The 19084-nt window shown below is 41.2% G+C and overlaps 1 protein-coding gene across 1 annotated transcript in view; it reads left to right on the top strand.

Annotated features, from left to right (window-relative positions):
* Positions 1–19084, top strand: part of LOC309595049 (netrin-4-like) — a gene marked incomplete at its 5' end in the record, with an annotated part of 51913 nt that overhangs the window by 8849 nt on the left and 23980 nt on the right. The window contains one exon of the mRNA XM_082321513.1: positions 11188–11451. Coding sequence (XP_082177639.1) covers positions 11188–11451 — 264 coding nt within the window. The remainder of the gene's footprint in view (positions 1–11187; positions 11452–19084) is intronic.

The raw sequence follows: 19084 nt of genomic DNA on the forward strand, positions 1-19084 counted from the left end.
CCAATCAGAAACCTGGAAGTACTTTGCAAGATCCATTTAATGATCTTCAGCACACATATAAGGGTCCTGTTGCCATTTCACAGATGGGGACAGAGCAGCACAGAAAGGTGAAGTGTTTCATGGTAAAACCGGACAATTCTGGTTGAGTAAGGAACAGAATACGGGGTCTGAGGCAAATGCCTTGGCCTTAAATGCAAAACTCTTCCTTCTCTAGTACAGTATCCCCTGTTGCCCTGCACTATGTTGGCTTTTGTGCTTACTTAACCTTGGGGAATATCATTAAGACCATGTGTTGCTGCTACAACAAATCTGAGTAGTGGATGGCAGAAAATCAAATAATAAAACATTCATCCAACACAAGCCTTTGTGATTACAAGTGCCAAAATGATTCTGTCAACTTGGGCAGCAACTACACTGAAACGAATATGTGTGTGCTTAATCAATCTATCTACACTGTGGTAGTAGATGTTAGAAAACAATAGTAATAGTAAGAACAGTCATATATTTACAGGTCATACCCTTGCAGATCCCGAATACTTTCATGAACTGTTACATGAATTGAATACATACAGCGGTCCCTTCCTCCAAGGGACAGAGAGCTGAAGCTTTAAAGCAGCTCACAGGAATCTGTATGGCAACTTAACAGGGAACAAGACAAATACTGTTTCACAGCACATTAACCCAAAAGGATTCTGAAGTTCTGGACAGACTTTACAGAAACCTCTTAATCAATCCATGAAATGCCACTATGGCAAGGGTGCAAAAGCATCAGCAATATGACACAGCAGATTCTTTTGTGAATGAAAATAAAGGAAGGCAGAGTGTAGTTATTTAAAGTGATACCTGATCAGATTTGCCTGAGTGACACTGCTACTCTTACTACAAGTCTCACAGGAGCTTCGCCCACACATCTCAGAAATGCAATTTTACCTTATTTTAAAGATGACACAAGTGTCACCAGGGCATCCCCTCAAGCACTGACTCACAACTGACTTGGAAGGAAGCTGATTGAATCCCCACCACTACGTTCTGCAGTGTTTTCTGCTTCTTTTTCACCTCCACGCTGACCTATCCAATTACTGATTCTGGCTAAGCCTTGGATTGCTGAGGAGCTCGCATCACAAGCTGACAACATTCCTGAAATGATCAAAACCATTCCAACTTAAATGCTAATTAATGCTCTGAGATAAATGCCAGTTTTCTCTGCTGAGGGGGTTGAAGTGATCTCCCCCGCATGACACTCAGGTTTTTCTTGGGCGTTGTCCTATTCATTCAGAGAAGAGACACAAATTCCTTTTTAAGAGGGCACAAAAGGACTCAAAAAAATAGCTTACTAAGAACACTTAGGTTTAAAACCCATGTGGGACACATAAAGAAACAAGATTTCAGGTCAACTGGCTTCCAGCACTGAGAATGTAGGTGTGAAAGGAGAAGGTGGTAGAGCTGCAGTAACTTACGTGCATCTATGAAGCGAGATGCATCTCCCTGACTCAGCACACTCCGATGGGCCTCCAAGGCACTGAAGGAGGCTTTTCCTGGGAGCACAATGGGAAACTTGGCAGAAGAGAAACTTTTAGGAGACTAGAATGGAAGCAAAAGACATTTGGGTGAGTGATGTGACAATGTCACAACAGAACATAACGTATCGCTAAGTTAAGGTGTATCCCTTGTCTCTTGTAGATTATCCCTTATCTTTCACCCCTGACAGGGTGACACATCTCCATTCCATCTCCGATAAGGTACAGCTGAGACAGAAGGTGTCATGCATTGGGGAACAAGTCCTGTAGAAATGCAAGGAGATGACTTCCTAATGTCTCTTTTGCAGTTTTCTTTTACTTCAGCATTTACTAAATTCCTTACTCCTGTTCAGTTCCAGAGTACTTCTGCAGCTAGAATCTATCTATCTGAGATCCTAGGTCCCCCCGTCTTAATTCTTCTGGTAATAAACTTGGTCTATTGATGACTTCTGGTCTGGGAGGCAGAGCAATTTAGTCACTGCCAATTGCCTACACATCATTTGCTTCATATCAAGCACCACAAAATCATCACCTAACCTATGCTTATAAACACTTCTCAGTGAAAATCCTCCACTAGCATGTCTTAAGTCCTGACTGGCCTGTTAAGTACCCTAAGTACTGCCTGCTGACTTCTATCACTATAAGAAATTATATATTAAATGGGAAAAAAGTGCTTCTAATCTTTATCCTGTTCTTAAGGGAGAACATTCTTAGCTATTCTTAAGGGAGAATAGTTACTGCTCTGCTCATCAGCTTCAGTACACCAACCTCCACCATAACATCATGAACTAAAACCAACCCCACCTTTTTAAGGTCTGTTCATCTATTGTAAGTGCATCTGCAGGCAATGCTTGCATGGAGTCTTATGCATCAATTGAGACCTTTTTTACCTACTTGTCCATCCATCTGTTTTTCTAATTTAAAAACACTGTACTATATAGTCATGGAGCCTAAAATGAGCCTTCAGGTCAGCTAATGTAAATCAAAACTCTGGCCAAACAAAAGGAGAAATTGCCACGACGTTGCATCAGACATTAGTGTGACTTACAGTTCAAACATCACATGGGGGAAACAGGGACCAAAATGTTTCAACCTGCATCCTGACAGCACGTGCACTCAAGGATCTGAGAGATTAAGAGCACATTTTTAATAAACTGGCATATCGGGAAATGAAAACAAATGTTCTCCTCCATCGAAGATGATGTTTGCATGAAAGGAAGGCATTAGCATGCAAAGCGGGGTGGAACACTGACCTGCTTATAGCCACCAGACCCAAAAGGAGACCCTTCCCCTGTTGGGTCTAGCGAGTGGAAGGGAGTTTTGAATCAGAGGCTGGTTCATTTATGTGAGTGTCTGTGTGACAGATGACACCAATGAAGTGTGATATAATAAACCCATTACTGGAATTCACTGGGGGCTGGAAGAATTGTGTATGCCTGAATTAAGTAACTGGTTTCTATGGCAACATGTTAAGTGTGCCTTGCACAGAAGACCTGTTCATTCTCCGTTTTGTATCCTGTGGTGACCTCTTTAGGGACAGAAGTCCCCAGCAGTGCCTTTTGTCAAAGATGAGTGGACTCGCTTTGTAGCTAAAAGACTTTTAATCACTCTTCTAAACACACTCTGTGAATGCCAGATCAAGACATGTTGTGATGGGATGCAGTTCTGTCTGCTTCAAAAGCCACCAGGTTGTTCAGACAGCAGCCACAGTCAACCCTAGGAAGGCCTTTTCCTCTGCACTGACACTGAAGACCTCTGCTGCCTTTCTCCATCTACAGGGACTCCCTGAGCAACAGTTATGGCAGAGGGGGACCACTTGCACAGAGAGGCCAAACCAGGCCAGGGGCAGGGCTCTGTGTGGAATGTATGTGATCCTGCTCCAAGGACCTACATTTTTTGCTGTCTTTTCTCAGGCTTTTCTTTTACTATATTCATGCCAAACCTTTTGATAAACAAAGGAGGATCCCCTGCACACACACACACATACCTCATTAAGTGGCAGCATCAATAATTCAAGAGGTCACCACGGAGGCTTCAGTGGCTTCTTAAAGGTCTGAGCTCATATGGCAATTGGGTCACTGAAAAGAAACATGCTCAGCACATCACAAGGTTGAATTCCTAGTAGCTAAGATGCAAGGGCAGGGTCTTGCACTGCAGTGAATTGTCCAACAGTCATCAGGACTGGCCTCTCAAAGTTGCACGATGCTCGGGTTATTCCGACTTCCAGCCAGAAAGGTTTCCAGGAGGGATTAGTCACTAGTGAAGGTAAGTGCCCAAATGTTATGACTAGGGCTGTCTGTTCAGTGTTTCACTTAACTCGAACTGTAGAGGAGACAGAACGCAGAGGCAGGTTGAGAGGAAGCAGTTAACACCAGCAGTGTAAACAAGCAGATAGCACTGCCAGGCCCTGCTTCCCTGGAGGAAGAATTAAGAGGCTCAAGGATTTGTCTCTGAAGGGAATTTGAACTGACGAGACCAGTCCAGCATTCCCATCCCTGGGAAGTGAACTTCAGGAGGGCACCAAGTGTCCTACCCTGACCTGGTTCATAATGAGCCATTTCAGAGACATTTGGAACCTTATAAACCAGCCAGAAAGACACAGTAGGGTTTTTTTGAGCATTGCTTCTGCATTTCCTGAACATACACGGCAGCAGATATCAAATGAATTTTTCTTCTCACCCTGTTTTATAAAACCTTAGTGGAGTTGCAGCCATGACTTTTTTTCAAGTCTCAACTGTGACAAAATTCTTGTCTAAAATGCTATGAGTCTTAGAGATTCATTGTAATTTTCAGACTCCAGGCAAAAGAACACTTAACTGTTTGCTCTACACATCACTGTCATGGTGAGACCATACACTTAGCTAAGTCTGTTCATGTGTAAGATTTCAGCCAAGACCTAGAGATATAAGTGGCTGCACTTATAAGAAACGGATGCTTTCCCAGGAGAATACAGCTTGGTTGACACTGACGGTGATGGGTTGTTTTAACTTTCACTGACAATTCAGCAGACAGAGTGAAAGGAGTCTCCTCGTTCTCAGCCCAGTTCCCAGTCGGGCTGTCTGCGTGACGGACCTCCTCGTGCCACCCTTTGCCGTTTCAGAGCAACTATCGTCCCTCATAATGAAAAAGGACACTGCACTTTGTGGGAGCATGGAAATGTTCTCACATCCCCACGTGAGGTGGTGCTACGTAGAATGGAAGGAATTTTGTCCATTCCCTGTATACAGACTGCAAGGTGAAGGTTTTCGTGTCCAATAGTCTAGATTTTGTACTCCAACTACAATACCTGGCTTGACAGAAGATACTGCTTCTCCCTACAAACCTTGCCTTTCTACACAGATGTAGAGATTTACATCTGCAGGTAACCTGAACCTACAGAATACATTTTGTTTGAGGAAGAGAAAAAGTCTGCATGGCTCTTCAGATTTGTCTGCCTCTAACTTCAATTGTGCAGTCTTTCCCCATCATCATGTGGCAGCAATGCCTAAATATTAATATTAATGCCACACTGACTGGATTACGGGAATAACCTCAAAGCAAATGCAAATTGAAGGGACATTGACCCTTTCTGTTTTGGAAAACACAGAATGAATTCAAAATGCCACTGTCTTGGTAGTAGCCGAGTTTACCCAGATCAGAGAAATTTTAAAAATCAAATGCACAATTATTACTTTAACAAACTATCATATTCTGTACTGGCTTCTAAGTTTTATTCTCCGGAAGGACAGAAAAGCAGTGGGTCTTGACTAAAAAACACTATTCCATGAGTCATCAGAACGGGCCTTCTAATAGCTAAGAGACTAGCTAGACTTTCTTTGTGCTCTGAACAGTATTTAAAAACAGGAAAAAGACTACTTCTTAGTAAAGACTACTGTACCACAAGATGGAAGAATTCATTTTAGTCAAGGGGCTCCATCAAATAAACCAGAGGATATTTGCCACTGGGTAGGAAAAATTCTGAGACAATTGTTTACTATTCCTTTAAGAACAAAATCAACTCACACGAAAATCTCTTAATGAAGAGGATTTAGGACTGATGAGAGTTTTTATTGCAGCTTCCTTCTGATGGGCCTAGTATAAGCACACAGACATTTCTGATCTCATTAACCTGATTGTGTGCAACATGATCAACATAGCTTAAGGATGACTTGTAATATCAAATTCTTGCTCTGCATAAGGATCTTCTTTTGTAGGAGGCCATGCATTGGCACTGCCCTCCATTTATGACTCATATTCCTTGACCTTAGGCTATGAGCTTGCAAAGGGGAACCTTTGTTGTGTCCACATCTTTTCTGACTAATACTGGCTGGAAGATCAGGTTAAGAAAACAGAATTATCTGCATCAAGAATGGAGAAGCAAAACATATGGCAAGAAATCAAAAATCTGAGACGCTGTCTCCGGAATGAAGATGATCTCTTGATTGGCGATAAAACATCACCCCCTCTGAAGCTGTGCCAACTTGTGTACAGCAAAACCAGTCCTCTAAGACTGGCTACCTTTTTTAGCTTTGCACACTTACAGCATTCTCCAAACTTTCTTGCTCTTACAAAGGTCAGGAGAGGACAGGGTAGTGACCATCTTTTTGAGGCGCAGCTGATTGACTTTTGAAAATGAGAATGACAAATATGCGCTTGATAGCAGATATGCAGATAAGCATGAATGTCCTACTCAGCATTCAGCTCCAGTGTCAGCTACTGATCATAAGGGAAACTCAGGATCTAGGATGTATTTCCACAAAGGGTTGAGACTATAGAGGTGCTGAATACCCTCAACTTCCACCCAGTTCAATGGAAGCAGAAAGATTTCTAGGGCGTCCCTTAGCAGACTTCATCACCATCAGATTTTCTTCTGCAGCTGTGCATATTCTACTTTTATGAAAGCTGCACACTGATGCTCAGAGAAATGACTGGGAGATTTCAGAGCAGACTGTTACAGCAAAAAAAGAACAGAGCTTCCACAGAGCATGATACCAGATAGAGATTTAATTAGATGAGAAATAGCTTTATATTGAACATCACAGGAAGCTCTTTTAAGATCTTGCATCTTAATTATAAGAACAAACTTCTTTTTCATTACCCTCTCTTCATGTCTTTTACATGAATATAATGGAAAACTGAAAATTTGCATGGTATCTCTGGGAAATGAAAAAAAAAAATCATATTTCTGCCTTTCTGCAAAAGGCAGAAGTCAAACGTCTATCTGTGTAGAAGGAATCTGCTTCATAGGCTTCAGAAACACAAACCTTGTGAACTAAAACAAAAGGAACAAAGAACACGGTGAACAGACAGAGTGTCTTTTCCCACAGCTCGTGACTCTAGGAGTTCACTAATACTTATACCCATTTCCAATCTAATCTTTAAAACATTTATGCAGAAATGGTTGAGACAGCCAAACTCTTATCTTTTACCTATTAGTATTAAAATTGCATGTATTGAACATCCATCTGTAGGGATTCTCAGAGAATTTTACAGATATAAATTTATTAATCTTCCTCCCATTCCATGAAGTACTTGAATACCTGTACCCTACTTTTTTAAAAAGTAAGCAGGACATACAACAGACGACTTCTATTCCTACTGAATTCACTGGCAAGCCAGAACAGCATCCGGCTTAAGTTACTTGCCGAACGTTATCCTGAACAGTTGGGCTGGGGCTTTGAACAAACAGTCGCATTCCCAACTCCGTATTTTGGTCACAGTGACATCTCTTCCCTTTTTACAGAAATAAAATTGTTCCCTGTACCATATGAGATTATCAACCCATATATACAACCACCACCAATCGGTCTCCTAATTTAGGATTCATTTTTTCTTAGGCAACCATAAACCCAAATACATTCATTTAAAATATAATAATGTAATTTTAGTACAGAAAAAAATTTAGTGGTTTGGGTTTGGTTTTTCTTTAGGTAAATTATGCATTTGTGGAAAAATAATTCAGGGCATGTAAGGTGAGACACCAGATCTGTTTTAAAAATTCATCCCACTCTACAGTTATTTGAATCAATACACATAGTAGACTAATAAGTATAACTTATGGATTGTAACACATTGCTCTTGACAGTAGGGCAAAACATATGTTAAGGAATATCTAATGACTGGCACTTTAATGTGAGAAGAAACATCCAATCAAATAATAAAAATGAGCCAAGAGACAGTGATTACATTATATCCTTCCTTGCGCTCAGGGGTTTTAACCACCAATATTTCAAGGAGAATGTGTCCTCCAGAAGGCAAGAGAGAGGAAAATTCCATTTTCCAGTTCTATGCATATATGAAATAATGCTGCTAAACTGATTTAAATACGAAATAAAACTGTGCTACCTCTGTGCAAAATGCAGCTCAACTAAACCTACTTATATTGGCACAACATATCTGCTTTGACTCTGCTGATAGAAAAAAATCTTTGTTTAAGTAAGTCCTCAATATCTTTGATTTCTAGAAAGTTAAGGAAGGCTAATGCCTTAGTGGTTGTTGAATCCAAGAAGAACATATAAACGCCACTCCCAAAAGACTTCACTAGTGTTATGTCACCCAAATCAGATCTTTAACACTTAACAAGTCTTGCCTTGGGAGAGATAAGGACAAACAAATCCAGTCTCACCACTGAGCTTATTCCAGACAGAAATGTGTCATGAATTAATCATACAAGCAAACTCTTGTACCTCAACTGGAATGGAATACTGTTTTTTCTTAAAAGGATGCACAATCCCTATGGGACATCCAAGCTATCAACATCTCTACTCACAAATAATGTTCAGAGTTCTAAAGGGATATGGAAAATGTCAAAGCAACTCCCCTCAAGAGATGCAAGGCCAGAAATGAAAATATTTGCAAAACAGTAAACCCACAGGGAACCCGACCTTCTTCCAAGCTGTCAAGGGAAGCAACAAAAAACAATACAGCTTCGTGAAAGCAAATGGCCCTATGCTGAGAGAAGAGCACCCAACAGCTGTTCTTTTGCCTAAAGAAATCAGTGCTATCTGGAGGCCAATTAAGACATGGGGAGGATGGATAATTGACCGGAGACCCCAAAACATGAATCCATATCTTTAAACTTATCATACTGTATACAAAACAGGTTTCGAGTAGTGCAATACAATACACAAGATTTCCTTCACAGTTAACATAGTACAATGCAAGACTATTGTCAGCAAGCAGAAGTATAATGCCAGAGACACAGACTAAAAAGAAACACTTTGTCCATTATCTAGTCATTTCTTTCAGAAAGACCCAGTAGAAACTCTTGTTCTTCACCTCATTCACCCTTCCTCTCTGTCTCCTGTGAGGAGATCCATAGCTGTTCACAACTGAGATCTCTGGGGCACAGAGACTTTAAGCCTCTTGCCCAGCCTTGTATAAGGAGGTCACTGGCAGGACCAGTGCAGATCTTGCAGAAGCTAACAACATATTGATTACCTTTTTTCAGATGTCTTGTCCTGGAGCAAAGTACCTCTAGCATTTATGTTCTCAAGCCAGTGATCTGTTAGGTATCCTCTGGAGAGCTATCCTGAAAGGAGATACCATTTTTACTAAGCATATATATTAGAGAAGCCATAGACAAGAAAGCTAAGTGTGAGAACAGAGCTTCTAAAAACCAGTAACTGAACAGACTGCTTTACCCTTTGTTCCTCTGTTTTATGCCAATTTAAAACAGTTTCACAAAGACTTTTAACCATTAATATCCCAGTAGTTAGTTTTTAACCCTGCTTTGAGATCTCTGAGCTTAGCAGGCTCAGCAGAACAATTCCATCCAGTTCACTGCCTTGGTCTTAGATTAATTGACCATGTGGGAGGAAGAGGTGTGTGTCTACACGACCAGGTGCTCAGGACTCTGAGAAACCACTCCACTTCTGTGTGGTCCACAGGGGACTGGGAAGAAGGAGAGAGGGTTCATAAAACTGGTTTTCACTAAAAAGATCAGACCATCCCGGATTAGGGGAACTGGACAGAGGAGATTTGGTTTTTGTCCTGTGAATCCATCAATAAGGGGAATGCTGGGCACCTGGGCAAAACAGAATGGGCCATTTGCTTATGGTTCCGTTGACCGGGGGAATGTAGACATTGGGGTGGAAAGGCCTGGGCCATTTTGTCATGGCTTCATTGGTCAGGGGAATGTAGGCACCTGCATTGCACCGCCTGGGCAATCTGCCCATAGCTCTATCAAACAAGGAAATACGGGCACCTCTGATCTCACCAAACAGGGCTGTTTGCAGCTTTGTAAGTAGCTGACAGTATAAGAGAAGGGAATTAAAAGAAAAAAGAACAGAGCTAAGCAAACAGAAAATGCTGCGGACAGGTGGGAAATGTACCACTGCCTTTGCTGTGGTACTGCCAGGTGTAGCTCTGTGCAAAGCCTGGCAGCTGATTCGGTTAGTTTAAGGGGGTTTATCTCCCCATGTGCCATCAATATGCAACAGAATTATTTTCCAGGCATGTACCACAAGCTCCTTTCTAGCTCCTCCAAGCAAAAAGGAGCAAAAGTATTTTACATGCTGCAAGTATTTAAATTGGTCAGTTCACTAGAAAGAAAGAAGAAGAAAAACACAGAGAGAGAGAGAAAGAGGGAATCCCTATGGAAACAAAGTTAGTCAGACAGACACTGTCACCACTTACAAAGCAGGGCCAAAGAACCCCGAGGGCAAGTCCCTCTGCTATGATGGAAAAACTCAACCAGGGGAGAAAACAGCTTTCAAATTGGAGTTAGCATATCCATAGAGGCCATCTAAGCCTGAGAACGAATGCAACCAGCTCTCTAGTTCACTGGCACGGACTGCGGTGCAGCCCTCTGTTGTCAACCTCTCCCCAAAAGCAACAGAAACAAACACACCCTGGGAGATACAGAAGGGTAGAGTGGTGCATGAGCTAAAACACATGTCCCTGCAGTCACTGTTAAACACCTAATTAGAACTGTGATACTTAAAACCAAACTGTTACTGCTCTGGAGAACTATCAAACAGCATAAAAGCTGTGGCAAAAGCATAACAGCCCGCAGACAGCCAGTAGGCACAAAGCGCCTTTGGTCCTGCGAGCTCACTGCAGCGTAGCTACTTCTCTTCTAATGGATAAACTGCCTGGCTTTATTTGAAGACAGAGTTCTCTCAGTGCTTACTCACCCTAAGCCAAGCTGTGTTTTCTAGCAGATAGTTCAAGTGACCAAGCCAAAAGTCTGATCACAGTTTCCACTTCTTTCACAGATGCCCTTAGTGCCTTAGTTTACCTGACTCTAGAACTCATGCTAAAGCCATGTTCCTAAAATGCTTTGAGAAATTTGGATGGCAATAATACCACATTTATGCCAACAAACCTTGGATTTCCCTGAGTGACACTGTTGTCACTTGGCTCAGAAACACAAGGAAGTAACCAGCGCTTGACAAGTTACCACATATTGGCTGAACTGCAAGAAGTGACTGGGCCCAGTAACCCCAGGGAGAGATGTTTGAACTAAGGCATTGCCTATCTGACATCTGGGACGGGATGACAGCAGGTACGCAGTCACTCACTGTGGCTTGGCCAGCTGGTGGTAACTCAGCTGTGATGTTCTGGGATCAGTCACAGCCCCACAACTCCTTATGCTGAGTCTTCTAAATAGGAACTGTTACTCTTTCCTGAACATCACCTTGGGACGTTTGCTATATCTGCTCTTGGATGTGTATCTTCTATCTTTCAGGTGATTTATCGTGCCTTAAGTCCGGCTAACAAGATCGAAGACCCCTATAGTCCTGAGGCTCAAGATCTCCTGAAACTCACCAACCTCCGCCTCCTTTTGTTAAAAAGACAGGAATGCCCATGCCATGGTTTGGGATTGGTAGAGAAACCTCAGAGATTTGCCCACTATGCTATTTATGACCTGATCATCCGGGGAAGTTGCTTTTGCAATGGGCACGCAGAGGAATGCGAGCTTGCCAACAGGACGGGAGTCATGGAGAACGTGGTGAGTTCTAGAAGTTCGCTAACTTACTAGGCTTGTTACCTGCCTGTGCTTTCTCAGCCTAACGGGGCATTTTGTGTATGATCCTCTCCAAGCCTCCCTAAGCCTATCTAAAGCAGGGCAGCACTGTCAATCCACACTAGTGAAACCTAAACCACTCTGGGAAAAGATTTCCTATAACCCTTGCTGCAGCTCCATGGGTATTAATGGCATTGCTAGAGATGGGTCTTTCTAAAAACTCTGAACCTCAAAATACCTATAAATTGTGAAGAGGCTTTGTAATTGCAACAGAGATCCAACGCCAAATATAGCGAATGAAATCTCCTACCTATATGCCTGCAGAGAACTGAACTACTCTCTTTGATGTAAAGACTGCCCTGGCCAGAATTTCAGCATCAGATCTCGAATCTCAGATTTTCTGAGTTTGTGAGACATGAGCAGTTCGTCATACTTAGGGTTTCAGCCTTTACTTTTAGGTTTTCACCCTTCTGTGGTTTTGTTACTTTCATTACATAGACAGCAGTGTTCAGGATGTGCAAATAATTTCCACTCCCCGCCTCTTTTATCCATTCATCTTAAAATAAGTTAGAATATTTTTTTTTTAAAAAGCCAAACCTTGTAGGAAGATTATTCTTTTCTCTCCCTGTTTAGTTTTTTATCTGCGTTTGACCCTGGATGCGCAGAAGATGAGTTGTGTTTGTATGCACCCTCAGAAGTTGCGATTCGGGGGGGTGGCTGCTGTCTCCTTTTTGATTTAGCTGCAAGGATTACACAGAAGAACCATAATAACTGTCACAGGGAAATGATGCTAACCAAATATTCAGGTACAGCCAAACACACACATCACAGACAGAATTCAAGCCACTCTAAACTAGTCAATGGCTCCACTGGTTCCAAAAGGCTGTCTGTCTCTGTGAGGGGTTTTGAAAACCAAAATAACCCTTAGAACTTTAGTCCCTGGTGCACTCTGACATAACAGACCCAAGAATACATCCTCAGCTAATTTCTGTCCCTTTAGATATATGGCACACTTGACATTTTGGTTTATTTTTTTCTGGAATGTGTATTCATTGTCTTCCTTTCAACTTTTCTAGGTTCAGAGGTAGATATTGTAAAATAATTAGGACTGTATGAGTTTCACAATATTTGCAAAATCATTTCTGAATCAGTTCCACCTGTGGTATAAATCTAAGATTCAGCTACAGTATTCTAGCATTAGGTGATATGATCAGATTCAGTTAACTACAAATATAGACTCACTTAATACATAACTGTGTGGAGAAAAGCTGTTTAGAGAGCGCATCCTCCCTACTGCAAACCGTTAAATATACACACAGTGAAACCAAACAGATGAATAACATGCTAAATGGTAGAACAATAAGCACTCTGCCCATCGGAAAAGAAAAACACAATATTGTTTGTATCACTGGCATAACCGCTGTAAACTATGACTGGATTTTTTTTTCCCACTAGTCACAAGGGAATAGAATCTTTTTGTGCCATCAATGACTTCATGGGGCAGAAGGTGAAAGAGTTTTGATGAAATGCGCTTCACGAGTGACTCATGTCCCAGGAGACAAGAGGGTGGATGCATCACATCATTCGCACAGGCACAGATATTAGCAAGTCTTTGCCTAAGCAGGGATTCAAATGCAGGGGTGAGAAAAGTGAGAAAAGCCTTCCAGAGCTTTAACTACCTCTAGAATTCTAGATGAGGGCTGGAAAAGACCATAAGTGAGCTGGTCTGAGTCCTCGCATAAAGGTACGATCAAGCATACCTAAGCCATTCACTACTGACTGCTTGTTGAACCAGTTTTTTAAAATCTCTGATGAAGGAGATTCAATAGCAACCCTCAGTAGTTGTTCCCATTTTCAACATTTTTGAAAGCTCTTCTTTAGTGCCCACCTAAATAATCTCTGCTGCAAATTAAGGTGATTCCTTCTTGTCCCCTCTCCCCCAGTGATCATGGAGAGCAGTTGATGCTCATTCTGCAGATATGATTGGAAGGTTCCTACCGTATCCTTCCTTAGTTTTTTGGTTTTTGTACTAACCAGAGAAGTGTGAAACCTTAGGTGGTCAAAATTTAAAATTCTACTCCCAGGTCATACAAGTCTGGAGTAAAGATGATAATGCTATTTTGCTCCTGTTTTCTGTGCTTTAGTCATTGCACCCTGGTTCTTTCTCAAATATGCAATGAAAATCCACTCCTGGAAGAGCCAAGTTCCTGGATCCTTCTACATTTTATCTAATACTTACCAATGATGATATTGTAGTGGTGAAGGGAGAGTTCACACAGGTACAGATCTCAGGATTTGCTTTACATAGTTAGCATGAGGGAGTTTGTGTAAGTGTATAACTTTGCGTCTTACAATATGGTAATCTCCTTGCCTACGTGCAGAAGAAAAAGGCCTTTGTTGTTGAGTAGTGAACACCGATGATACATTTCATATCAGCCAAACTACATTGCAACAAAAATCTTTGTCATCTTGCAATTTCTTGGCAGAGACAGGGAAGGTGCTCTACTTTCAGTCACATGGTGACTAAAATAGGAAGGGGAAAAGAGATGTTAGAAACAAACACTACGTGTCCAGAAATAATCTGATTTATTCCACTGGCCACATCTAATATTTAACGAACACATGGGCAGAGCAAGTCTCAAGACACATAGTTTTTAATGTGGCTAGCGTGGGTGATACCACAGCATGAAGGCAGAGCAGCTTCATGTTTCCTGGGCTGCTGTCAAGTAATCAAATAAAATGCTGGAAAAATACAGACCTCCACAGAAAGGCTTAAGTAACAGGAGTTGCAGTTTCTTAAGAGTTCAGAGTCCTCCTACAACGTATTTATTTTCTGTAGTTAACAATAACAAAAGCAAGTCCATGTAGAAAACAACTGTAATTGTTTGCCATGGGATAGGCCCAAAAACTGAGATCATTCTGCACTTAGGTCTTGGAAGAGACATAATTGTGCTAACTTGTAAGTCTGCTCTTTTTACTCTTGAAAGAAATCTGTTCCATCTGTAATGCCTCTAACACTGCTAGACTGATACTATATGGAAGCTAAATAATGGAGAAAACTAAAGCAAATTTCTTGATACTTTTGAACCAACACTTTTCAACACCATTTTGGAGGGACTAGATGATCTATGACTTCTGCATGATCTGTCAACGATCAATTTATCTGTGGATCTGTCAGTTCAGTCATGAGAACCCATTCAGCTTCTGGCTTCTCCACTGAGGCTGCCAACAAGAAATGAACTGCTGTGAGAAGTAATGTCACAGGCACCACAGTGTTGTAGAAATGAATGGATACAAGAAAACTGCAAATTGTAAAACTGACCTCCAAATGATACATCGTTCTTCATAGCTTGAAATCCTAGATAGTTTCGTGCATCTGGTCGTAAGTAATTTGTGAAAATACCGAGTACAGCAAGGTTCAAAGTAGACTTCCATAGGATCCAATGGAAATGTCCTTTGACTTCTTATTCTGGCAGCAAACCAGTAATAATTACTCTTTCAATGTGTTTTTTTTTTTTTTTTTTGAACAAGCCATACACCCACCTCAACACAAATTATCTAGATCACACTTCCCTTATTAACTACTGAGAATATCATGTCAGAAAGGAGAAAAACTTTGAGAAATGAAGATGTGAGCTGTAAACAATAGGCAAGAAACTTCTGGACAAACATATCTTGAATTTGGGGGTTGATGCTACTGACAGTGATGTTTTCTTGTTTTCTATTTCCTTTCCTCAGACCAAAAAAAAAAGAGACACAGAGATGTCGTACTCAACTTAAATAGCTTCTTATAATAGCTAAGGACACAATTCTCCTTTCTGAATTTCACGGCCTGTATTATTCCAACTCTTACAAGCAGCTCTTCTGTCAGTGAGGGAAAGTATTGAGATTGCATTTTGCCGCAGAAAGTACAGAGAAGCTTTTTCTTTTAAATGGAGGGCCGTTATAAGGGAAACAACTGCCAGGACCTGGCCACCTGAATACATCTAGTCTTCTTCTACCATTGGATGCAATGGAACGTAATCCTGTCCCAGGTATTGTTGCTGCAGCATGTACAAAGTTATGTGTTGCTCTACAGTAAATTTTTTCTTTATTAAGCTCCACCAAAGTTACTAAGAGCTGTCAGGTTTAGGATCTGCTTTGATGACACGTTTTAGCTGAGTCCAGGCGTGCTTCCAGAACAAAGTTTACAAAGCAGAAAGCGCACATGGACAGAACACAGAACCTAGACCAAAGTCCTTTCTGTTTGCCAAACATTTCACAGTTCTCTTTCTAGCCCATGAGAAGCAAGCATGGACAGAGGGAAGCAAATGTGATTAAAATGTTTTTATATAAAGCATTAGGGTTTTTTTACTTGTTAATTATTGGTACCTACACTGTGAGGAAATTCTTACAAATTGCCTTGGATGTTTCTTTTGCTTCTTTATCCTGTTTACAGAGACAACCTAGACTCCCTGTGGGTCTGATCCTCCACAATGAAGCAAATGGAAAGTTTTCCACTTACTGCAATGGGAGCAGGATCTGGTCCTAAGTGTTGTGGTTTAACGCCATTCAGCAGCTAAGCGCCACACAGCTGCTCGCTCACCCTCCCCAGTGGGATGGGGGAGAGAATAGGAAAAGTAAAACCCGTGGGTTGAGATAAAGACAGTTTAATAGGACAGCAGGGGAAGAGAAAATAATAATAACAACAACAACAACAGTAATAATAATAATGATAAAAGAATACAGAAAAAAAGTGATGCACAATGCAATTGCTCACCACCCGCCAACTGATGCCCAGCTTGTCCCTGAGCAGTGATTGCTGCCCCTCAGCCAACTCCCCCCAGTTTCTATACTGGGCATGACACCATACGGTATGGAATAGCCCTTTGGCCAGTCTGGGCCAGCTGTCGTGGCTGTGCCCCCTCCCAGCTCCTTGTGCACCTGGCAGAGCATGGGAAGCTGGAAAGTCCTTGACCAGTGTAAGCACTGCTTAGCGACAACTAAACCATCAGTGTGTTATCAACATTATTCTCATACTAAATCCAAAACACAGCACTATACCAGAGACTAGGAAGAAAATTAACTCTATCCCAGCCAAAACCAGGACACTGAGTAAGAGTCCTTGTTTGGCATAATGGAGGCTACATAAGGTAAAACTTGTTTTTCTACAGCAATTTTCTAGGTGACTTGGCTGTCATATCCCTTGCAAATATTACCTCCTCTTCAAATATCTTGTGCAGTTCTACTGATAATCCCCAGCTAAGTTTTCACATTATCTGATCCAAGCTGTGCCAGTCTGTATGATGTCCAGCACTCAGAGATGTGGGAGGTGCTCTCTGTTGTAGCTGGCAACTCGAAGAGCAGGTTTTGTTTAAGAAAAAGTTACCCTGTGTACATCAACTATGGGAGTAGTGTCAAGAATGTTAAAAAAAAAGAAGATTACAAGAGCTTCTAGATCACATCAGAATAAATTCTAGAAACAGATACCTGTGCTGATTTTTTTCCAAAAATTAAAGCTGAACATGGACTTCAAGCTCTGCCCATAATGACCTGAACACATAGAAGAAGATCACATAAATTATTGAGCTAAAAGTAATCATGAATTACATGAACTACATGAAAAGAAAGTGGTGCTGCTGACACCTTTGCTACCCACAGTGGACCAAAGCATTTCACAGGAATCCTTGTGGGCACATGCAGGTGGATGAGAAAGTTGCAGATATTTGTGTTCAGAGATGACAAAGAAGCTGACAGGGGAGCACCATGGAAAGGTTCTCTTTAATTTTAGTGGATAGTTTTAGTGAGTTCCTACTTTCCTAGGGCAAGATGTACTTCCAAACTGTGACTCTAAATGACAGTTAAGTTCTCAAATGATTAGTTAGATTAAAGCTGGAAAAGGATATTCAGACTTGTCTTGCAGGTCACATCCGGAAGATCCTATTTTATCACATTCTCACAAAAGTCACCAGAAACCTTAACTGAAGAATACCTAAATAAATCTAAAACAGAGCTTTCCTATATATCCCATGCTTCTGCTGTTTCAGAGTGACTGTGAGGAAGACTAGCACATTAAAGCAATGCCTCCATTACTGCCAGGAGTTGGTTCTTGGCCAACCCAAAAATCAACATCCCTGTCCTTCTGAGTTGTTAAAAATTTGAATCCAAGTGAAAATATGGTACATATTTCCCCTTTATTTTAGATATATTGTATACTCCAAATTCAAGCACACCTCTGGGTTGGTGTCTGGGGTGTTTCCTTTCAAAAAATGTATTCATTCTGGTTAGGTTTCTTATAGTTTCAACTCAGATGCTACATCAGGTGTCTCCTAGAATTGCACAAAACCTGCAGTAGTAGTCCCGATGAAAAGATCTTAAAGGTTTCAGAGTCCTGTTCAGTACAGATTTAGGCTCTGTAATCTGGGTTCCTCTCCATAGTTTTTGTGAACATTTCTGGTTTTGCTGGCTCTTTGACACTAGGCTCAAACTTTAATAAGATTGTCCTCCTCTCCCAACAGAATCAGCACTACTTTGCACTACAGCCATGTCAGCTGGAATAGCAGGGACGTATGCAAGCAGTAGTTCACCCAGTTCTGAACTGACATTCAAGTAAGGTTCAGGTAATATTAGGTCTAAAATGGGTCCAGGCGCCATTCCTAGGTGGCTTAGCAGAAGGTTCTGCCCACCCCCTGCCCTTCCACTTAACACTGCCCACTGAAGTGCAGGCAAGAGCAGGAGAACATTTGTGCTGCTGTGCTTCTACCCTCTTCTGTTTATAATCAGTGTGTTTAACTTGATATCCACGCAGGTTCTCCATGAGCTCTACTGAGAACCTGTGGTTTGCAGCCAGAGCATCTGGCATTCATACCATCAACATGATGTTTTGAGTATCTATGGTTTAGACAATAACCACAATTTTGACGATATGATCCATACAGTGGTTCAGTCAGCAGGAATTCTGCAATTATAAAGTCAACAAGTTTTTCCTACATTTTATTATTGTTGTGGAAATGTCTTTTACTACTACTGAAGTCCAAATCAGAAAAACATGCCTATTCAGGAATGGTGTTTAAACACATGCCTAAATGCTTTCCTGAATCAGGGTTCAGTGTAGATCCACCCATGCAGACACTCATCTTACTTGTAGGAAACCCTCTCTTATTTTGTGGGATGGGGTAGCAAACAATTTCCTATCTGACATTATCAGCCTTTAGACATAGCTTTTCTTAAAAGCAATGGCTATGGGTGAGCTACTTAAAAGTATTTTAAATTCATTGCTTAATTGCTGTCATTAATAGCGGGGTTTGTTGTTTTCATCACTTAAGCAATGTTCTCTGCTACTTTCATCTCTGTGAAAGAACCATAACAACCCTGATAGGAGAAACATTTGATTGGAAACACTTGTAAATATATATTTAGGGCTGGTAAAATACGCCTTACAGTTCTTTTAAGGATTGCATTTCACATTAAAGCTACAAAAGTCTCTGTATGTGTGTGCCTAAGAGAGAGAAATAATTGCTTTGTCTCACAGCTATCAGCTACCACTTGCCACCATTACCTCTCTGATGTCCCATAGTACAGCATATTTCTGAGGTTCTTTCATTTAAGCTCCATGCAATATATACTGGTCTGTCTAAGT

This window comes from Platalea leucorodia (assembly GCF_965183815.1).
Source record: "Platalea leucorodia genome assembly, chromosome: 9".
NCBI classification, from domain to species: Eukaryota; Metazoa; Chordata; class Aves; order Pelecaniformes; family Threskiornithidae; genus Platalea; species Platalea leucorodia.